At 42.6% G+C, this 24,513-nt stretch overlaps 1 protein-coding gene across 5 annotated transcripts in view; it reads left to right on the top strand.

Annotated features, from left to right (window-relative positions):
* The first annotated feature begins 264 nt into the window (after positions 1-264).
* SORCS1 (sortilin related VPS10 domain containing receptor 1) overlaps positions 265-24,513 on the top strand; it is a 1,028,639-nt gene continuing 1,004,390 nt past the window's right edge. The window contains exon 1 of one of the 5 annotated variants that reach the window (XM_077455080.1): positions 265-1,623. In XM_077455080.1, coding sequence (XP_077311206.1) covers positions 619-1,623 — 1,005 coding nt within the window. In that variant the 5' untranslated portion in view covers positions 265-618. The remainder of the gene's footprint in view (positions 1,624-24,513) is intronic. The other 4 variants (XM_077455083.1, XM_077455081.1, XM_077455084.1 and 1 more) reach the window with 4 other exon arrangements.

Consider the following 24,513-nt stretch of genomic DNA (forward strand, 5'->3'; position numbering starts at 1 on the left):
ACAGCCCGCCCTGTAGACACTGACTAGTCATCAATGTTGGCTGTAATGGGACAAATTCCCAGCAGGACCTATTGATGGGAATTTGTCAGAACTAGAGGGGTGCCCCTCGTCCCTCTTGGGAAGTCTCCTCTCTGCCGGTCTCGGCTCGGTCATGGTCAGCAACAGCCAAGCACAGTTTAACCTTTCAGCCTCCGGCTGGGCTGTTGCTGCCCCCCGGTGGGAGAGAACGGGTTAATAGAGCAATGATGCTCTCGCTGCATCTCTGCTGCATGAAGCCGTCCCCGGACTGATCGCCGCTCTCTCCGCACTCTCCGCACTCTCACTGCTCCTTCCCATCTTCGGCACTCTCAACTTTCGCTCGCTCTCTTCGCCTGGTCGTCTCATCCTCTCCTCTCTCTTCATCCAGCTCCTCCCCTGTCTGCTCGCTCCTACATCAAATTCCCGAGCGACAGCATCAGCTCTGCAAGAAGGATCTGCTCCTTTTATTTTTTCCTCCCTCTCTCAGTTCCCCCCTCTCTTCTCTCTCTCTTCTCTCTCTCTTCTCTGGCTGCTCAGTCCAGTCTCCTCACTCAGAAACTTCTATGGAGTTGAAGTGAGAGCACCCAAGGAGCTGTTGGCATGGGGGCTCTCCCAGACTGGGGGCTCTTGCCGCTTTTTACCATTGCCACCTTGATTTCGGACAGCCAAGGCGAGCTGACCTGCTCCTCCTGCCAACCTCACATAAGACTGCAGGGACACATGGTGGTCAGGATGCAGGAAGAAGAAGCTTTTGGAGATTGGGGGCAGGCTTGGGCAAACTCTGGGCACCAGATGGGCGATGCCAAGCGGCCAGATGGTGACCAAGATCCCAAATCCTGGAGCACACAACACATGGACATAAAAGTGGAAACCAGGGATGAGAATGAAGGGGGCACCAGTGGTCAACTGAGAGATGCCAACCGGCCAGGTGGGGATCAATATCCCAGAGCCCAGGGCACACAACACATGAATCTAAGACTGGAAACTGCGGATGGGCATGAAGGGGGCAACGGTGGTCAAATGGGAGATGCCAACCAGCTAGGTGGTGATCAAGATGCCGGAGCCTGGAGAAAGCAACACATGGAAGTAAGACTAGGAACCAGGGATGGGTACAAGGGGGGAACCAGAGGTCAAATGGGAAATGCCAACCAGCCAGGCAGCAATCAAGAGCCCAAAGCTTTGGGTACAGAACACATGGACGATTCTTCTAGCAGAGTCTGGGCTGCAAGACTGGAAACCATGGATGGGTATGAAAGGGGCACCAGGAGAGACAGGGACATGCACATGTTTGGCACTCAGTTTGGAAGTGGCAACAGAAACGGGCACTGGGGTGACAGGACCGGTCTGTTCAAGAGGGACATTTTGAATGGGTTTGGGGTGCCCCCCTCACTCTCTGTCCCGCACATCAGGGCTGTGCCTGGCAGGGCGGAGAGACGGGCCAGAGAAGCCGAGGGCCACCGGGTGACCAGGGCGCAGGTCGGCGACTCGGACAGGGTGAGCCGCTTTCGAGTGGAAGAGTTAAAGTTGAGCAGCACCACCTTCGCCCTGACTGGAGATTCAGCTCACAATCAAGCCATGGTTCACTGGTCTGGGCACAACAGCAGCGTGAGTACCCACCACCGTCCCTTTATAGTTGCTGTACCCTCCTCACTTGGCTCTATTGATTGGTAATATGATGACTGGGCAACGCCAGCTCACACAGGTCACGCCAGTAATCCTTAACGGAGCTGTCATGGTACTGAGTGCCAGCAGACGATGACTATTACTGATATGCCAATAAGCTGGAGCTGTCATAGGGCAGAGCTCAGCATCTCTCCATCTTCTTAGCTGCTGTGGCTGGGTGATGCCCATTCATGTGTCACAGAGTGCCAGTGTGTCCTGTGATGGGCAACGTTACCGAGCGCTACCCACTTTGTGTGCATTGTATACTCCTCTATACTTGTGCCTTATCCTGCCAGCAAGCAGCTATCTATCTATCTATCTATCTATCTATCTATCTATCTATCTATCTATCTATCTATATCTTGTTCAATCATTATCTAACTATCTATCCGTGTCTACGTCTATTCTATCTGTCTATGTGTATATTGCATGCTTTATAATTGTAACTTATATTGTGAAAAGTATCTATCTATCTATCTATCTATCTATCTATCTATCTATCTATCTATCTATCTATCTATCTATATATCTATCTTGTTCAATCATTATCTAACCATCTATCTATTCCCTCCCCCCTCTCTCTCTTTCAATATCTGTCTATCTATCTATCTATCTATCTATCTATCTATCTATCTATCTATCTATCTATCTATCTATCTTGTTCAATCATTATCTAACCATCTATCCATGTCTACGTCTATTCTTAATCTATCTGTCTATGTGCATATTGTATGCTATATAATTGTAACTTATATTGTGAAAAGTATCTATCTATCTATCTATCTATCTATCTATCTATCTATCTATCTATCTATCTATCTCTCCATCTTCTTAGGTGCTGTGGCTGGGTGATGCCCATTCATGTGTCACAGAGTGCCAGTGTGTCCTGTGATGGGCAACGTTACCGAGCGCTACCCACTTTGTGTGCATTGTATACTCCTCTATACATGTGCCTTATCCTGCCAGCAAGCAGCTATCTATCTATCTATCTACCTATCTACCTATCTATCTATCTATCTATCTATCCATCTATCTATCCCTCTAATCTATATGTCTGTATCTATCTGACTGATATACAATAGTAATCATGTCATTGAGTGATACCTGCCTGTATCGTCATACATTACTCTTGGAGTGGATATATATATATATATATATATATATATATATATATATATATATACACATACGTACTCATTGCTGTCACTGAGTCTTTAACTCCTTCCTATGTATATGTGATCCTAAAAATCTATAGTTGTGTATTTCTTTTATACACTGATATGAAGTACCTGAGAGGAGCACATTGGTCTAGCCCTGTGTGTAGGTTATATGATAGGGCAGTCCTGCTTTTTCCTATGTACAGGGCACCTGGAGATCATCTACCACATAATGGGATGGTACGTTACTTCTACTGAAGAGCAGTGTGGCTGGTCGTTATCTTATATAGAGAGGCATTGATTGTTATATAGAGCAGCTTTTCTCATGGAGTAACAATTTATGGGTCTCAGGGAACCATGCTAATAATATCTACAGGTCGTGTTGTATTTGTGCCATCAGTAAGTTTTATATATAATAATAATAATAAAGGAATAAGGAACGTGGACAATGCTGGCAGATGTAATGCACCATACTGAGTGTCATTCACACCGGTCCTGTTGAAGCACCATCCGTAAGAGATTAATCCACCACTGATGACTTCTCAAGGTACCTCTGGAGGAACTCCAATGTTCCACAGAACCCTGGTTGAAATAGGTTGATATAGAGTGTTGTTGTTTCATTCCGTATATACCGTCCATACAGTAGTTATGACCTATATTGTGTTATTTGTGGATATCAACCTCTAGGGGAGCCCCAATGTTCCACAGAACCCTGGTTGAAAAAAGGTTGATTATAGAGTGCTGGAGTTTTGTTCAGTATACTGTATACCATCCTTACAGTAGTAATGACTAATATTGTCTTCTTTTTGGACACCAACTTCTGGAAGAACCCCGATGTTCCCCAGAACCCTGGTTGAAAAAGGTTGATTATAGAGTGCCAGAGTTTTGTTCAGTATATACCATCCTTTCAGTAGTAATGACAAATATTGTGTTCTTTTTGGACACCAACTTCTGGAGGAACTGCAATGTTCCACAGAACCCTGGTTGAAATAGGTTGCTATAGAGTGCTGGTATTTCATTCAGTATATACCATCCTTACAGTAGTAACGACTAATATTGTGTTCTTTTTCGACACCATCCTCTGGCGGAACCCCAAGGTTCTACAGAGCCCTGGTTGTAAAAGGTTGATCTAGAACAGGCATTCTCAACCAGGATTCTGTGGAATTCTAGGGTTCCTCCAGATGTTGCTTGGGGTTCCTTGAGATGTGGCTTATTGACCTCCCATTTTATGATGACTGCATAGTTCTGAGACCCATCACCACCTTGCAGAGCCAGTGGCACGAACCCAATGATCTTTTTAGATATCTTGAAGGGTGGCATTTATAACACCACTGTAAAAGGGCATGCATCTCACTGAACCCAGGTAAATTAATTTTAACAGGGGTTCCCTGAGATCTGAAAATTATTTAAAGGTTTCCTCTTGGGTAAAAAGATTAAGAAATGCTGATATAGAGTTTCAGTGATTGATTTAGTATATACCATCCTAGTAGCAGTAACTACTTGTATTGTGTTCTTTTTGGATACCAACCTCTGGAGGAGCCCCAGTGTTCCACAGAACACTAATTGAAAAAGGTTGATATTGATTGTAGGTGTTTTATTTAGGATATCCCATCCTTGCAGTAGTAACAACTCATATTGTGTCCTTTTTGGATACCAACCTCTGGAGAAACCAGGGACATGTAGACATGTGCACTGCCAAAAAATGTGTTTGTTTTAGTTTCATTCGTCTTTTGGGTCATTCGTTATGATCACAATTCGTAGATTCAAAAATTCATACATTCAAAAATTCAGAAATTCATTAATTCGTAAATTCTAAAATTTGAAAATAAGAAAGAAAATCTGAAAACTTGAAAGAATAACTAACTAACTAATAATAACTATCTATTAAATTATAGGTATTGGAATTTCCTTTCAAATTTGGCTGTTAGTAAACGTAACAAATACGAATTTATCCGAAGTTACAAATTACCCGAAATAACGAATGCCGCATCTAAATAGAATGGAACAAATTAATAATAAATAATAATACGTAGTTATTATTATTATTTTTGTTATTTATTATTATTAATTCATTATGTTCCATTCGTTTAGATACGGCATTCGTTATTTTGGATAATTCATAACTTTGGATGAATTCGTATTCGTTATGTTCCTAACAACAAATTTAAAAGGAGATTCCAATACCTATAATTTAATAGTAATAGTTAAGTTATTATTAGTTATTTATTATTTCAGATTTTCGAATTTTCAGGTTTTTGGATTTTCAAATTTCGAATTTTCAGAATTTTCAAATTTATAAATTTACAGATTTACGAATTTACAAATTATAACATTTACGATTATTGGAATTTACGAACATTCGGAAAAAATTCTTTAAACGGGTTTTCGTTCATTTGGATATTTCCGAATTAACGAGTTTGTAGAAATTTAACAAAGAACAAATTTGAAACTAAACAAATTGCACGTGTCTATCCCAATTGTGCTCTTGAGCTGTGGCATTTTATGGTGGCTGCATAATTCTGGGACCAATCACCACCATGCAGAGCCAGTGGCATGAACCCAATTATCTTTTTAGCCGTATTTAAGGGTGGCATTCATCATAACACCACTGTATGGGGCATGCATCTCACTGACCTCAGGTAAATTAATTTTAGCATTGTTTACCTGAGATCTGAAAATTAATTAACCACTTGCTTACTGGGCACTTAAACCCCCCTCCTGCCCAGACCAATTTTCAGCAAAAAAATCATGTTTAATAGTTTGTTATAAAATTTTGCAAACAGGTAATTTTTCTCCTTCATTGAAGTGCGCTGATGAGGCGGCACTGATAGGCTGCACTGGTGGGCACTGATAGGCTGCACTGGTGGGCACTGATAGGCATAGTTAAGGCGGCACTAATAGGCACAGATAAGGTGGCACCGATAGGCACAGATAAGGCAGTACTGATGGGCACAGATAAGGCGGCACTGATGGGCAAAGATGGGCACTGATAGGTACCACTGATAGATGGGACTGATGGGCACTGATAGGTGGCACTGATAGGTGGCACTGCTGGGCACTGATGGGCGGCACTGATGGGCACTGGTAGATGACACTGATGGGCACGGATATGTGGCACTGGGGTGCAGCACCGTTGTTGAGGCAGATTGTGGGCACTGATGGGTGGCACTGTGGGCACTGATGGGTGGCACTATGGGCACTGATGGGTGGCACTGACGGGGGGCACTTATTTATTAATGAGGTGGCACTGGCAGGGGGCAGGTGGGCACTGGCAGGGTTGGCCGTGATCGGGACTGATGTCCTGATCACGGCCACCGGTGATCGGTTCTTTTTTTTTCTCCTCACGCTGTCAGCACGAGGAGGAATAATAGCCGATTACCGGCTCCGTTGTATCACATGATCAGCTGTCATTGGCTGACAGCTGATCACGTGGTAAGGGGTCGGGATCGACCCCCTTGCTCGGATCCGTGATCAGCGAGTCTCATAGACTCATGGATCACAGAGCGCGCTGCGCGTGCCCCTCAGGGGGCGCGCAGGCCACTCGTGCACGGGACGACGTCAATAGACGTAGTCCCGGCAAAGAAGGTCCGCGCTGTAGCTGTCATTTGGCTATACCGCGGATCTCTAGTGGTTAAAGGATTCTCTTGGGTAAAAAGGTTGAGAAAGGCTGATATAGAGTTTTGGTGTTTCATTTAACAAATACCTTCCTAGCAGTAGTAACGACCTGTCCTTTTTGGATACCAACCTCTGGAGGAGCCTCAATGTTCCACAGAACCTTAGTTGAAAAAGATTGATATTGATTGTAGGTGTTTCATTTGGGATATCCCATCCTTACAGTAGTAACAACTCATATTGTGTTCTTGTTGGATACCAACCTCTTGAGGAACCCCAATGTTCTACTGAACCCTTTTTGAAATAGTTTGATAGAGTGTTGGTGTTTCATTCAGTATATATGGTCCATACAGTAGTAACAATTCATATTATGTTCTTTTTGGATATTGACCTCTGGAGGAACCACAATGTTCCACAGAACCCTGGTTGAAAAAGATAGATTATAGAGTGCAGAAGTTTTATTCAGTATATATACCGTCCTTACAGGATATACAACTAATACTGTGTTCTTTTTGGACACCGACATTTGGAGGAACCCCAATGTTCCATAGAACCCTGGTTGAAATAAGTTGCTATAGAGTGTTGGTGTTTCATTCAGTATATACCATCCTTACAGTAGTAACAACTAATATTGTATTCTTTTTTGGACTCCAACCTTTGGAGGAACCCCAAGGTTCTGCAGAACACTGGTTGAAAAAGGTTGATATAAAACAGTCATTCTCAACCAGGGTTCTGTGGAATTCTAGGGTTCCTCCAGATGTTGCTTGGGGTTCTTTGAGCTGTAGCTGATTGACCTCCCATTTTATGGTGGCTGCATAGTTCTGAGACCCATCATCACCTTACAGAACCAGTGGCATGAACTCAATGATGTTTTTAGCTATCTTTAAAGGGTGGCATTTATAACACCACTGTAAAAAAGCATGCATCTCACTGACCCCAGGTTGAGAAAGGTTCATATAGTGTGTCAGTTTTTGATTTAGCATATACTATCCTTAAAATAGCAATGTCCAGTATTGTGTTCTTTTTGGATAGCAACCTCTGGTGGTGCCCCAGTGTTCCACAGAACCCTCGTTGAAAAGGGTTGATATTAATTCGAGGCGTTTCATTTGGGATATCCCATCCTTACAGTAATAGCTCATATTGTGTTCTTTTTGAATACCAACCTCTGGAGGAACCCCAATATTCCACAGAATCCTGGTTGACAGATATAGAGTATCAATGTTTCATTCAGGATATAACATCCTTACAGTAGTAACGACTAATATTGTGTTCTATTTTTGACATTATTTTGGGCTGTTATATAGTAGGACTATTTACCTAGTCTACAGAACCTCCATCACACCCTTTGGAATAAATAAAATTTTATGTTTGGATGTCAATCATTTTTTCATATTTTACAAAAAAAAAACTGTCCCAGTTTGCTTCATGATGCTTTTTTATTTTCTTTTTGGGCTAAAGTGTGACATGGGATGGCATATATGTTATTACCATGTTGTCTATGGAGCATATTGTGACTAAAGTATTAAGTATAACCTTTTCCAGATATGTACAGTAATTATGATTCACAACCTGTAATGAGAGCTGTATAAATACAGTGGTGTGAAAAAGTGTTTGCCCCCTTCCTCATTTCCTGTTCCTTTGCATGTTTGTCACACTTAAGTGTTTCGGAACATCAAACCAATTTAAACAATAGTCAAGGACAACACAAGTAAACACAAAATGCAATTTGTAAATGAAGGTGTTTATTATTAAAGGTGAAAAAAAATCCAAACCATCATGGCCCTGTGTGAAAAAATTATTGCCCCCTAAACCTAATAACTGGTTGGGCCACCCTTAGCAGCAACAACTGCAACCAAGCGTTTGCGATAACGTGCAATGAGGCTTTTACAGCGTCCTGGAGGAATTTTGGCCCACTCATCTTTGCAGAATTGTCCTAATTCAGTTACATTAGAGGGTTTTCGAGCATTAACGGCCTTTTTAAGGTCATACCACAACATCTCAATAGGATTCAGGTCAGGACTTTGGCTAGGCCACTCCAAAGTCTTCATTTTGTTTTTCTTCAGCCATTCGGTGGTGGACTTGCTGGTGTGTTTAGGATCATTGTCCTGCTGCAGAACCCAAGTTCGTTTCAGCTTGAGTACACGAACAGATGGTCGGACATTCTCCTTCAGGATCTCTTGGTAGACAGCAGAATTCATAGTTCCTTTTATCACAGCAAGTCTTCCAGGTCCTGAAGCAGCAAAACAGCCCCAGACCATCACACTACCACCACCATATTTTACTGTTGGTATAATGTTCTTTTTCTGAAATGCAGTGTTCCTTCTACGCCAGATATACTTGGACACACACCTTCCAAAGAGTTCCACTTTTGTCTCATCGGTCCACAGAATGTTGTCCCAAAAGTCTTGGGGATCATCAAGATGTGTTGTGGAGAAATTGAGACGAGCTTTGATGTTCTTTTTGCTCAGCAGTGGTTTTCTCCTTGGAACTCTGCCATGCAGGCCATTTTTGCGGAGGCATGAACACTGACCTTAACTGAGGCAAGTGAGGCCTGCAGTTCCTTGGACGTTGTTGTGGGGTCTTTTGTGACCTCTTGGATGAGTCGTCGCTGCGCTCTTGGGGTAATTTTGGGTGGCCGGCCACTCCTGGGAAGGTTCACCACTGTTCCATGTCTTCGCCATTTGTGGATAATGGCTCTCACTGTGGTTCGCTGGATTCCCAAAGCTTTGGAAATGGCTTTATAACCCTTTCCAGACTGATAGATCTCAATTACTTTCTTTCTCAATTGTTCCTGAATTTCTTTGGGTCTCGGCATGATGTGTAGCTTTTAAGGATCTTCTGGTGGACCTTACTGTGTCAAGCAGCTCCTATTTAAGTGATGCCTTGATTGTGAACAGGTGTGGCAATAATCAGGCCTGGGTGTGGCTAGAGAAATTGAACTCAGGTGTGGACAACCACAGTTATAGTATGTTTTAACAAGGGGGGCAATCACTTTTTCACACAGGGCCATGATGGTTTGGATTTTTTTTCACCTTTAATAATAAACACCTTCATTTACAAATTGCATTTTGTGTTTACTTGTGTTGTCCTTGACTATTGTTTAAATTGGTTTGATGTTCCGAAACACTTAAGTGTGACAAACATGCAAAGGAACAGGAAATGAGGAAGGGGGCAAACACTTTTTCACACCACTGTATATCTATTTTTCAGTGTGATTGTATTGCGAATTCACCCTGCGATTTTTGTATGTTAAAGTGTCATTCTAATATGAATTTGAAGTCTATGGAGCTAAATTCGCACCGCACCGGATCAAACTTGCACAGGACCCTTTTTTTAGCCACATCAGAATCACACCGCATTGATATGAATGGCCTTCGTTGAAACCAATGTTAATTCAGATCACATGCGAATATATGCATTGGGAACAGATCAAAATCGCATCAGAATTTGCATCAGTGTGAACCGGGCCTTAAAGTGGATCTCAGCTGAAAGATTAGATTAGTTTTGAAGAACTAGGAAAGTATTAGGAGGAAAGGTTAGCAGTATAATGCCGCATACACACAATCGGAATTCCGGCCAGAAAAAGACAGATGAGAGCTTTTCATCGGAAAATGTGACCGTGTGTATGCTCCATCAGAATTTAGCTGTCCGAATTTCCGCCAGCCAAAAATTGATAGCATGGTCTCAATTTTTCCGACGGAAAAACTTTCTATCGGTAATTCCGATCGTGTGTATGCAATTCCGGCACGCCAAAAATCACTCATGCTCAGATTCAACTACGAAACAGAAGCTATTGGCTACTGGCTATTGAACTTCCTTTTTCTAGTCCCGTCATACGTGTTGTAGGTCACCACGTTATAAACGATCAGAATTTGATGTGACCGTGTGTAGGCAAGACAGCTTGAGCCGAATTCTGTTGGAATTCCGTTGGGAAAACCATCAGAGCTTTTTCCAACGAGAATTCCGATCGTGTGTACGCGGCATAAGAATAGATCTATATATATAGATATATCTATTGCCCTGCTTTAGTCCTGTGTCACTTGACGTGACACCATGGCAGATATGCACTATGACACTGACACCTGCAGAATCCTAATTCAAAGTAAATGACCACTCCACTGGCAGCCGTGCCACACTGCAGGTCACGTGATCCAGTGGTGGGTTTATGAAAAGTGATCCAGAATTAATTCCCCGGTAGACTGCCTTGTTTAAGGTCAAAGTACTGGGGAAGTATAGTCTATGTTTGTAAACTAAAGTTGAAATCTGGGCTAAGGAAAAATAAGAGCCATGTGTATTCTTGGGGCTCTTTGCATATTTCTTATACGTCTATACATCCAGCATAAAATAATTCCAACACTTTGCTCTGTGCAGGGGTTCCACTCACAAATACCACTCACTGCTGCTCTCTCTCCTTGTGCAGGGTGACTGGTCTTGTCTCCGCCCCCTCCTGCAGTTTCCTGCAGGCAGTCTCTAGTGGGTGTAGCTTCTGGGCCCCTCCCACAGGTCTGCTGTCTGCACATGATATGCACAGCACAGTAGCACAGTGATGATGTCATCACTACTTTACAAGGTAATATCTGGGTTTGCAAATACATTTGGTTCACATAAAGTAGATTTTTATGCTTGTAAGGAAAACCATAGGATTAAAGTTTTTTTATTTTTATTTATTTTTTTATTTTTTTGTGGCTGGAGTATAGCACTTTAAAGAGTAACTCAAATTTTGTTGAGAAAAAAAAATCCCCTCTGGGTGATCTATGTACATTGCATGGATTTTAACAAACTTTGTTGCAGATTCCTACCCTTTGTTATTTGTGTCCATCTGGAGAATAAATCTGTATGGGGGTGATTTTCTAGTGCTCAATCAGGCTTTCAGGTAAAAATGCACACCTGAATTGGCGAGCAGAACAGCAGCGGACTCCAAATATGTGTGAACCCAGCCTTAGAGAGGGTTCTAATGAGGAAAGTGGCAGAGTCTGCTTCCCTTTAGATGTAAATTTCCCTTTGGGAGTCCAACACACTATTCCCAAAACACACGTTCCTATAAAAGTGGCTGCATGTAAAATTGTGTGCTGAAGCGACCACCGGCTAGAACCATGAATGATCAGAGTGAAAGATGTCACCAGCACAACAAGGGTCTCCAAAAATGGGTCCAAAGCTTTATTCAGCGATCACTTTGTTAGAGCAAACATCAACATTTCAGAGCCTCGCAGAACCCCTTCATCAGGCATATGATGATGTCACATTCCTGATGAAGGAGTCCTGCATAGCGCCAAAATGCTGCTGTTTGCTGTATTGATGTAATCTCTAGGGATGCACCGAATGGAAATGTTGATCCCAAAAACCGAAACCGAAAATGCACTTTGCCGAAAACCAAAAAACGAAAATGACAGTTTTTAAAAAATATTTATATTTTTATATATAATTGTATTGTATTCAACTTTTTAATTAATATCATCAATCTAAATTAATATGCATTTACTGTTGGCCATTATTGGCACCTTAAGAGCAAGAAAAGCTCAAGAAATATGCAATTTGCAGTCTCTGACCATCTCTTGTATCATGTCCTTGGTCTCTCTCCATCTCTTGTATCATGTCCTTGGTCTCTATCCATCTCTTGTATCATGTCCTCAGTCTCCAACCATCTCTTGTATCATGTCCTCAGTCTCTAACCATCTCTTGTATCATGTCCTCAGTCTCTAAACATCTCTTGTATCATGTCCCCAGTTTCTAACCACCTTTTGTATCATGTCCTCAGTCTCTAACCATCTTTTGTATCATGTCTGCAATCTATTATTTAAACACACTGCTAATAGTATTAGCAAAATTTCCATTCGGTGCACCTCTAGCAGATATGATACAAGAGATGGTAAGAGAATGCAGACATTATACAAGAGATTAATGCAGCCTTACGAGTGTCCATCAAATGCAGCCTCACCAGTGTCTGTCAGATACAGCTTTGCCAATGCATGTCAGATGCAGTGTTACCAGTGCATGTCACATGCAGCCTACCAGTGCATGTCACATGCAGCCTACCAGTGCCTGTGAATGCAGCCTACCAATGCCTGTGAATGCAGCCTACCAGTGCCTGTGGTTGCAGTCTCTGACCAGTGCCTGTGGATTCAGCTTTCCTGTGCCCATAAGATGCAGCCTCTCACCAATGCCCATCAGATGCAGCCTGCCTGTGCCCGGATCAGAGTGGCGATCTCCTGCTGTGTCAGATGGATTTGAATTGCCTGGGCCGCAGTAACAATACCCCACCTCCTGTGATCACGTCACGCTGATTCAATGTCCCAGCATTGGATTAGTGTGCTGTCTATCACAGGAGGCGGGACATTGTTACTATAGCCTGAGCAAGTCAGCTCCCTGAAACAGGCAGATCGTCGCTCTGCAAGGAGGGGAATAGGAGGGAGAGGAGGACAGGACCGGGAAGACAGGACCTTGAGCCGCCAGGTTGACACCCCGCAATGGGCAGCACACGCTTTTTTTCGGCCGAAATGTTTTGGCTGACGAAATTTTCAATGCATCCCTAGTGTATCCCTAGTGAATAAAAAGTGGACCCATTTTTGGAGGCAATGGTATGCTGGTGACATCTCTCACTCTGATTGTTCCCTTTGGGAATATCTCACCAAAAAATAAATTTTTGTTGCAGGGGATGCCCAAAATTTAACTTGTATCTTAGTGCAGACTTCTGGCAAAATTAGTGAGCCAATCACACAAGCAGGAAATTATGTTTCTGGGGGTTGTTCTGTATACCCTCTGTGTATAGAACACCTCCAGGTTGCCATAGTGCATTGGATTTTATACAAAAATACAGGTTGAAAAGGAAAGGTCATTTTTAATACAATTCAAATACAATATGACTTGTGTCAAAATTGTATATGCTACGATATATATATTCTTTTTTTTTTTTTTACCATATCTTTATTGAAAGCTTTCAGAAAATGGATGTTACAAATAATTAAAAGGAAAGTTGTCCAGATTTTATCAAAAGAGGGATAGGGACATGGGAGCATAGATTAACATTGTCAACGTAAGTAATACAAAAACATTAAAATCAAGCTATATAAACATTGGGTAGAATTGAATCCACAACAGGTCAATGATACTGGTCATGCCCACAGCACTTCCGGACACCCTTAATGGGAGCAAACTGTGTCTGGGTGGGGGCGCAACCAGCCCCCCTCCTCCAATGCATCTTTCACTATGGTCTTCCACCATATTACAAGAGCATTTGTACAAAAACATAAAGAAATCAGCGTTTATTTATTCAGAGAAGGTTTTCTAAGCAGATTTGTGAAATGCCGAAAATTAAGAACTTTAAACATTAAACATATTTTTAAGAGAAGGGTTTTCAGGTTGAAGAGGTTAGCCTAAGATTTCAGGTGTCGACATCCTAGTGATCTGTAAGTAAGGGACCTACAATTATATATGACATTGAATTGTGTATGACATTAGTGGTCAGTGGTAAAGTCCTCTTACATTGATGTCAGTGACAAAAGTCAATTTACCTTAGTGGTCAATGATTAAGTCCTCTTACATAAGTGTCCAATGGCAAAGCTCTCTTATCATTGGTGGTTAGTGCCAAAGCCATCTCTCTATTGGTGCTCATTGGAAAAGCCTCTTGCATTGGTGGTCAATGGTAAAGCTATATTGCATCAGTGGTCAATTGCAAGCCATCTTACATTAGTGGTCAGTGGCAAAGCCATCTTACATTAGTGGTCAGTGACAAAGCAATCTTACATTGGTGGTCAGTGATATAGTCATGTTTCCTTTGTGGTCAACAACTAAAGCCTCTTACATTAGTGGCTGATGGCAAAGCTCTCTTAAGATTGGGGTCAGTGCCAAAGCTAGCTTTCCATTGGTGGTCATTGGAAAAACCTCTTACATTGGTGGTCATTGGAAAAACCTCTTACATTGGTGGTCATTGGAAAAACCTCTTACATTGGTGGTCAGTTGCAAGCTATATTACATAAGTGGTCAGTGGCAAGCCATTTTATATTGGTGGTCAATGGCAAAGCCCTCCTAAATTAGTGCATATAGATATATAAATGTTGTCAAGCCATAAGGGCCTTTTGTCAACATACCAACCCAGTCCATGTAGATTCAATTTGAACTCTGGTCTGCTTGGTTGGTCACTGAGACATTTCTTAAAATCACATCCATCTATGTAAATGTTTTTTATACTTGCCCTAGTCTTTTTCATGATTGATTTGTATTAAATAAACTTTTTTATTTTTTTAAACAATGGTATAACATGCCTGAAAAGTAAATTTTTTTCCAATTCCTATATATACTCTTACATTAGTCAGTAGTAAAACCCTCTTACATTAGTGGTCAGTGGCAAAGCTATCTTGGAATTGCCGAATAGCGGCAAATCTTTTACATTGTCCTTTATATTGGTAGCAAAGCCACCTCTACATTGGTGGTCAATAGCTAAGAACCCTTTACATTCTTGGCCAGTGGAAAAGCCTTTTTAAAACAAAAAGTTACCATAGTAAGAGACTGAAAGTGCTAGATGATGCTGGATGTCCGCTAGCCAGGAAATGAGGTGTGCTCTTTTTGACTTTCTGCAGCTTCTAATGCATCTGATCAGAAACTCGGTAAGACTAAGGAAAGGTCCCCCCCCCCCCCCCTCCACCCCTACTCCACTTTTTCCATCTATACATCCCTCCTTCACATCCTCTCTTGATGTCCGTCACAGTCAATTCTTACATCCTCTCCAAAGTTTAATGGAACAGAAGTCGGTGGCCTGGACTTCACAAATAATGAGATTTGCACAGTAGAAATGGGGAGAATTATTCATGGTTTATGGAGCATGTACACAAATGCGGAATAATACATCGCTCATAAATATGAAATACATGTAAAACAGGAGGCACACAACAAAGCATTTTTATTACAAACATATTTACATCTGTGCAATCATTTATTTATAACGGGCGCTGACATATTGATGGATTTTTGTGATCGCCAGTAAATATTGGTACTTTTTTTTTCTCTCTTCTTTTTAATTTTGTTTCATTTTTTGGGTTTTAACACTTTCTCTTCCAGAGCCATTTTTAGCTTTTTGCACACATGTATAAAAGATCATTTTAGGCCTGAAGATTACATAAACCTAAAAAAGTCCCTTATGTGATGCATTTTTGGCAACAGGTTCTCTTCAATAAGACATCAGGGGTCTAAAAAATCCCTGATGTCTCACCTGTCCTCCATTGTTTATAATGCAGTGAAGAATCACACTATATTAGATTCTTCTCCAACTATACTGGAGGTGAAGTGACATAGGAACCTGGAAATTATGTTTTTTGCATTGTTTCCAATTCAGTAACTGGAAGGCAACACCAATGAATGACTGTTCATAGGTCTACCCAACGGCACCCACCATGCTCATCCTAGGCCCACCAATGGGTGTATCGAACCTCGGACACATGGCAGACGCTTGCCCAAGGCAGAAAGGGGGGAAATTACTGGGTATGTGGAAGCTGGTGGCTGTAGAGCTGCTGGATCACTTCCTATACGACAGCCAACAGTCGGCTTCTCAGATTCGCAGATGGTCCCAGTGGCTGGAGTGTGTGGAAACCCCCTTCCTGCTGCCACTGACGTGGTTTCTATATCGATAGCAGTAAAATGGTAACTAAAATGCCACTCTGTTTCATTGGGTGGGGGTCACGGGGCAGTTGCCTTGGGTGCAAAACTCTAGGGGCACACAATTTGTAGGGATTCAGGGTGAGAAGAGGCAGGAGATCGGTTCTCCCATTCTGGTCCTGCCAGCAGTGCCCTGTGTGGGCTGTTCCAACTGGGCGGTTCTAGGTCAGAATAGGCAGAGCAAAGGGAGAAGCACCCCCCGAGTGTGTGGCAGTGTGCTGCTTAGTGCAGTTGAAGATGGATCTAATCTCTCATCTCCTTTCTCTCCTCTCCTCCCTCCTCCTTAGGACCACCACATGCCTTGCACTGGAACTCCTCCAACTACCACCTGGGGAAGAAATGGGGTTATATGTAGTTGGGTTGCACAGTTAGGTAGTGGAGCGCCTGGCGGTGCACACTAGGATGGTGTATGGAGTTGGGGGGCAGAATGAGGGTATGAAGAAAGTGGGGTTGCACAGTGAGGGGATGGGGATATAGAGTGAGGTGCTTAATTAAGAGGGAACATAGAGTGGATGAGAAAGCCAGGCACACAAAGGAACCAAAGTGAAAGGAATTTAGGAAATTCAAATGATACACGAATTAGGGAGCACAATACTTGCCTTGTCTCGGGTGCTGACAACCAGTGCTTCATCAATGCTCTGTATTCACTGCCCTCAGTTCAACCTCCTTGAAATTCTACGAAGACCTTCCATTCCTTCCTCTGTTAGCGTAGTCATAGTCTTGGGAGACTTTTTCTAATTTGTTAAGCTAAATTCTATGTTCCCCACCTTTAAATCCCCCCCACATTTTTTTTGGATGTCTCCTGACTGGTCCTATATCACACAGGGTCCGTTTTGCCTCTTCTACAAGACTGGGTGACCCTCGAAGATCCACAGAACGCTGATGCCGTGATGACATCAGCAAATCTCTCTGCATCATTTTACTGTGAGTGTAGGGGCCAATGGTGATTGCCACCCAAGAAAAAGAAGTCCATGACACCATACACTCCCAGGAAAAAAGTTAGACAAAGCTTGGTGTGATTCAACCCGGGAAAATGGTCATTCTGTAGAGATAGCAATGGAGAGCAGGTGAGTGTTACAGCCAGAGCTGGTGTTAGGTGTAATTTTTGGACAGAGCCAGGAAGGGTAATGCCCCGTACACACGAGAGGACTTATGTCCGACAGACTTCCAAAGGAGTTCCGCCGGAGTTCCGACGGAGTTCTGACAGACTTTTCGGCCGAACGGACTTGGCCACACACGATCACACTAAACTCCGACGGATTCGAACGTGATGACGTACGACCCGACTCGAATAAGGAAGTTCATAGCCAGTAGCCAATAGCTGCCCTAGCGTCGGTTTTAGTCCGTCGGAGTAGCATACACACGAGCGGATTTTTCGAAGGGGACCGGGTCCGGCGGAGTTCCGTCGGGAAAATTTGAAGCATGCTTCATTTCTAAAGTCCGTCAGACTTTTGCGAAGCTAAAGTCCGTTGCAGCCCACACACGATCGGATAGTCTGACGGACTCGGTCTGACGGACTTTGGATGTTGAAAAGTCCGCTCGTGTGTACGGGGCATTAGAACCTCATTCATGTTCCCTTTGACATCCACATCCCAACAGGAATGTGTTCGCTCACTCCCTTTCTAGGTGGCACCTTGTATATAAACATCTAAAAGGCTATCAACGAACAGAGATTCTCACACTTCCAGCAGTGACTTTGCAGCTTTCCAGTCTTCTAATCTTTAATATAAAAAAACATAGAGCAGGTGCACAGGGAGAGGGGAGAGAGCTGACATCTGACTTGGACAACTTCACTTCCTGTATTGTAAATGTTATGATTTGTTCCACAGTGCCTGTAGCTACAGAGTTCATTGATGGCTTCTTTTGACCCTTTTCTAACTCAAACATAATACTTACATCTGCAGCAGTAGGGGGTTTTATGCACATGTAGCACTTACCCCCGAAGGAGTGGCTGAATTTTTTTGGGCTCACGATTACCTCCACCAGTTTGTACTCATTGTCCTTGTCTAGGGGTTCCCAGGGTTGATAACCCAGTAATGGTAGAGACCAACACTTGAATTCCTTGTTAGGATTTTTATTTTGCATGAAACAGTTGAACAAACTCAGTCTCTAAGTTGGGAATAGAGGGTATCGGGGTAAAGTTTAGCTCAGGTGCTTGGAACTACTGACTTCAATAAAAGTCTCTCTCTGTACACAATTCAGGGAATGACCACTCGCAAATGGATTCTTTAACTGTTGGATAAATCCTTGAGTTTAGGTTTAGCAGCCAACAGGTAATTCTAGCTTTGTAAAGTCTTTCACACAGACTTGGTTGAAAAACTTAGTTGTAACCGGAAGGATAGAAGTAGGAATTTTTCTTACTATACGAGAATCTTTCAGCCGGTCCGGCGATACTGTAAGAATTGTGGATTCAATCAATGTCCAGAGCAGCTCAGCCTCCAGGCTCTTACTGAGAAACCAGCCTTGTGCGTGGCTCTCTTACTGAAGAGTCCTCACCTGTGTAGAGTTGCTGGGCCTCTGTAAACCCGAGACAACAGCTGAACACCTTAGAATCCTCCTTCCAGTTACTGCGCCTCGACTAGCCAGTTCCGAGGCACGGAAACGGATGGATCCACAACCCAGGCCATGAGGGCCCCTGGGGGCTGGTCAGGAGGACCAGGACCATGGAGTCAGCAACAACTTCTGGACTGGAACCCCGAACCACGTGATTTCAGCACCTTAAGTACCCTCTCCCGGAATACACAGCGAGACAAACTCCCACTGATAGGCTCAGAGAGAGAGATTGGTACCTAATGCGTCCAACCAGACTGCGTTCTAAGGCCTCTCACAGGTGCGAACCCCACCTATGATCAGGCAGAACCTTGATACAGCCCTGCCAAACTGATGCCAAAGTACAATTTAGCACAAGTAACCCCAAACCTTAACTATAGTTTTGTGCAAAAACTAAATTTACGAACATAGCGCATACTCGTGAGTACCGGCGCTACACACATAATGTTTGCAAGTTTAATGAGCTAATGTAACCGGGCAAAGGGTAGGGAGACCAGTGAATATACATTCATTGATCTCCCCTAAATAGTAAGGACCCAAAAGACAGCTAAAGGGTTAAGCACAATGCTTATTAAGAATATGAATAGAACATAAGCTGGACCATAGGTTCACTTTATGTTTAAATTTTACCTTGGGTTTGGTGTTTGGCGTTTTGCTTTTTTACCTGTTTAAAGTTAATGATAAAACCGTAACACAAGCCACATTTCTCAATTCAGCAGGAGTTCAGCGGGAACCTTTCGGAAAGAATTGTATTTGCAGCTAAATAGCTTGTTAGCGAGAGCCAATTTGATCTGTGACAAACTTTGCCTTGAATAATGTATATTGGTGAAATAAGGGCATGCCCAATTTGCATGGTATCAAACATCTGTTTTGTGTTTTGCCAAATGTGTTCGTTCCTAAATTAGTTTTCACTCTCATGTTGCTTATTTACAAAAAGCGGCACAGAGGGGGAACAAAGTGCTATGGCCTACGGCAGACATTTACTGCTCAAATTAAATCCAGCAACAGTAAAATAAGAAGCTTGCGAATCAATGGGAAATTATACTAGTTATGTTTTGAGAAGCTCCTTGCGTGTTCCAGGAGATAGCGCCCATGTTCTTCTTATTTCTCCATATCTCTTTTTTATTTTCTTTCTGTGTGTCTTCCTCTTTTATTTATAGAACTGTCCCTTCCATCATCCAATATCTGGAGTATTGCTAGCCTCTTAGTAGGTCTATAAGCCTGCTGTTTGGCCTGTAGTGCTAGACCAGTTTCCAGTAGCAGAAATATAAAAATTGCTAAATTCTGGTGCAAGTAGCAGAGCTGAACTGGTTAATACTCAGGGCTCAAAGAGACACAAATACATGGACAGAATTATCATATGACTGGTGATTTTGTCTCACTGACACGTTGAATTGACACACTTGAACAGATCTGAAATGTCAAACGACAGCCGTTTCCCCTACAGATGTTGTGGTGGTACAAAGACCTGCACAGCACTTGGTGACATTGACCTGGGGAAAATGTATGACCGGCATGTCATTGCCAATAGCAGATGGGGAGGATGGTTTAGTAATGTGCCAGAAAATATCTACAGTTTTTTTGTGATGGGATAATTGGAAACTTTCCAAATTTGCTGAACTTTATAACCTAACTGTACTAGGAAAAAAATTAATCTGAATTTGGTTATAACACCCGATGACGTCATCTAATATAGATCAAGGTTGTGCGTTATTCCTCTTCATTTGCCAAACTTGGTGAAGACTGTCTTTAGTCAAATACGATGCCTCATGAATTATTGAGTGGGGTGAATTATCTTGCATCATAGAGAAGAGTGTTTCATTTTCCACCACATGTGTGCTCAGTTTTCCTGATGTAAAGTCTCACTGAAAGACAGATGCTGTCTGACACACTGATATAATGTGGACAGTAGGGTTGAGCTCAATGTTCAGGGAGCTGTTTTTCAACTATGTGTGCCGACGGGATCAGCCGTGTGTGGCAAGCCATTTTTTTTCAGGTGAGTTAGCTGTCAATGTAATACAAGGAACTTTTTTGAGTGTCTTTATTTCCAGGTTGCAACTTTGTGTGAATGAGTAGGGGTGCTATGTATCGTTATTTATTCACGGGGTGGCGGTGGGTGATATCTTGGGACCCCTTTATTATTAAATGGGGGTTTCAAATTCCAATAGGCCCCTTGCCCTAAAACCCCCACAACCACTGGCCAAGGTTGTGGGAAAGAGGCCCTTGTCCTCATGGGGGCAAATTGCAAGACACCCCTTCTCGCATGAAGGGTATGGTTCAGGAGGGAGCAAATAGGGATACAATCTACCATATACTCATTTGCATGGGGCAGGAAGTATCTTTGGATCTCCTTATTCTTTAAGGGGGCTTTCAGATTTCAACAAGCCCCTTGTCCTGAGAACCCCACAACCACTGGCCAGGGTTGCAAGGAAGAGGCCCTTGTCCTCATGGGGACAAAGTGTAAGGCACCCTATTCCATGTTAAGGATATGGTTCAGGAGGAAATGAGTAGTGGTACTAGGCACCCTATACTCATTCACATCGAGGAGGGGGTGGCGTTATCTTTGGACCACCTTATTATTAAAGAGAGCTTTCAGACTCCAGTGACCCGCCTATCCAAAGGGTGTACTATGGACCGTATACTCATTCACATGGAGCAGGCAGTATCTTTAGACCTCCTTATTCTTTCAGGGGGCTTTCAGATTCCAACAAGCCCCTTGCCCTGAGACCCCCACAACTACCAGCTAGGGTTGTGAGAAAAAGAGCCTTGTCCTTATGGGGAGAAAGTGCAAGCCCCCCCCCCCCTTACATTGAAGATATGGTTCAGGAGGGCTTCTTCTGGCCAGCCAGGCTGCATGCTTGGATCAAGGTTCTGGTATGGATTTTCTAGGGGGGGTCTCAAGCATATTTTTTTTTCTTTTCTTGGGGGGCCCCCTTAAAATCCATACCAGACCTGAAGGGGTTTGGTATGGATTCCCTAGGGGGCCTTACACATTTGTTTTTTTTGTGTGTGTGAGGTACCCCCTTTAAAATCCATACCAGACTCAAAAGCCATGCACACTTTCTCTTCTTGCTGTAGCATATGCTACAACAAAAATGACAATTATAAAGAAAAAATGTAAACCTTTCACAATTGATGGCAAAAAAAAGAAAACAATCACAAACCCTTCCAAAGGTCCCTTAAAATACAGAACAGATCTTTTGGGTAGAAGGGGTCTGTGGGCTGTTTTTTACATACAGTCATTTGCTGCCAGTTTTAAAACTGCATGTTTTTTTTTTCCATTGGACAGTTTGACTCTTAATTAGTCCTGCAGTAACTGACATGATCATCTATACACAATATCTATCTATCCATCGATTTATCATACCGTATCTATAGTGGTTCTGATCACCAAAAATAATAAGACAATTGAAAGATTTAGCAGACTTACGGTAATATTTTAATTAAATATCAACTAATACATCTATCTATCTATCTATCTATCTATCTATCTATCTATCTGTCTGTCTGTCTGTCTGTCTGTCTGTCTGTCTGTCTGTCTGTCTGTCTGTCTGTCTATCTCTGTGGTGCTATTTATCTATTTTTGGACTATTTCTAACCAGTCCAGTAGTAATAATTGGGAAATCCTGGGCTGCCATAAACAGTTCATCTATTAATTAGTAGTGCATTAATTGACACATAAAATACAGTCCCCAAGGAGTACAGGTGTGAAATCTGGCCTTTCATTTCCCTTTACTGCTTTTCCGATCCGGCCAATAGAAGCCTCCGGCTATCTTGGCACGGCGCTCTCCCAGCGAGCTGTTCCCGGCCAGCTCATCTTTAAATAATGAAGACTATTATTTTCCAGGGCGTTTAATAACTTTGCCGCGGATCCGTCCAGTCAATTATGCAGGAGTTCACAGGACACGGTGTGTGCAATGACTTCTATCAGCATGCGTCTCACATAGCACTCCCGACCATCTCACTTAGAACGTTACGAGACATCCTAAATTAGTGCAGGTTCCACGCCTGAACTGAGAGCGTTCATTATCCGCCATTGATATTCCTCGCCCGTCTGGATTTATCTTCCTCGCTGCTCTTCCTGCTATTGTGCGTTTTCTTTATTTTGGGGAAATCGATACAAGGCGAACCAAGGACTTCTTCTCAGGGAATGTTGAACATTGGGGATGAGCTCGATGTTTGGGTCGCACATAAGTTCGACTCGAGCATCTGGTGTTCGCCCGTTCGCAGAACAGCGAAAATTATGGGGCATTTGCAGCAAATTTGAGCATCGCGGAACGCCCCATAATGCACTGCGAGGTCACAGTGCATTGCTGTATGATGATTGGCCAATCACAGTGTCCTCTGCTAAGAGAGCCATAATTAGCCAAAGGCAAGGTGCGTGTGTAGTGTTGTTGGTATGGGCAGAGAGATAGCTTGATTTAGATTAAGCAGGCAGGTTATTCAGTTAGTTTTATATATATACAGACAGGCTAGTATGTGTGTGGTGTGTGTGTGTGTGTGTGTGTGTGTGTGTGTGTGTGTGTGTGTGTGTATATATATATATATATATATATATATATATAAAATCAGGGGTTGACAAATTTGCTTGGAATGTAGGAGCCAGCTAAAAAAGTTAGGAGCCAGGTCCGTGACGGCGATCTGGATCTGTCCCTGGGCTGACATGGAGACGAGTGAGGGGAAGATAGCCCCCAGCCCCCCACCTGTCTCCAAGCCATTGCCCATAGCTCTTTAGAGGGACATTTTATTTTTTTTATTTTTTTCAAATGACAAATTTTATTTTAAATTGCATTTTAGTGTAAATATGAGATGTGAGGTCTCTCTGACCCCAGATCTCATATATAAGAGGACCTGTCATGCTTTTTTCTATTACAAGGGATTTTTACATTCCTTGTAATAGGAATAAAAGTGACTCTCATTTTTTTTTAAAGAACAGTGAAAAAAATAAAAATAAAAGTTAAAATAAGAAAAAAATAATAATTTTAAACGTGCCCTGTCCCGCCAAGCTTGCGTGCAGAAGCGAACGCATATGAAAGCAGTGTTCAAACCACACATGTGAGGTATCACTGCGATCGGAAGAGTGAGAGCAATAATTCTAGCCCCAGACCTCCTCTGTAACTTAAAAAGTTCAACCTGTAGAATTTTTTAAACGTCGCCTATGGCAATCTTAAAGGGTAAAAGTTTGTCGCCATTCCATGAGCGGGCGCAATTTTGAAGCATGACATGTTGGGTATCTATTTACCCGGCGTAACAATATCTTTCACAATATAAAAAAAAAATTGGGCTAATTTTACTGCTGTCTTTTTTATTAAATAAATAATTTTTCCACAAAAAAGTGCACTTGTAAGTCCGCTGTGCAAATACGGTGTGACAGACAGTATTGCAACGACCACCATTTTATTCTCTAGGGTGTTAGAATAAAACATATATATCATGTTTAGGAGTTCTAAGTAAAGGTAAGGAGATAGGCTGGCAGGCAGGGGACGCTCCATTAGCATTGCTGGTTGTCATTCCAATGGCCACCACAAGAGGGCGCCATAGGATCGCAGAAGGCCTCAAAGCCGGGGGCTCAATTACCGGCCGCCGGCGGCGCGGCCCGTCGCGATCACGCCGGGAGGGTCAACGGAGACAGGATACCCCCAGCTGTGCTGCCCCAGGCGTCAGGTCGCTAAATCTAGTCGCAAATGCGACCTGGCACCCGGGTTTTGTCGAGCCCTGATATATATATATATATATATATATATATATATATATATATATATACTCTGCATTTAACATAGACTATATATATGCAGTGTTTTCTATATTCAGTCGGTGCAGGCAGTGTATTAATATATATATGTATGTGTGTGTATATGTATGTATATAT

The sequence above is a fragment of the Lithobates pipiens genome, unplaced genomic scaffold, assembly GCF_037356315.1.
Source record: "Lithobates pipiens isolate NorthernLeopardFrog02 unplaced genomic scaffold, aLitPip1_a1.2 Scaffold_25, whole genome shotgun sequence".
Lineage (NCBI taxonomy): Eukaryota > Metazoa > Chordata > Amphibia > Anura > Ranidae > Lithobates > Lithobates pipiens.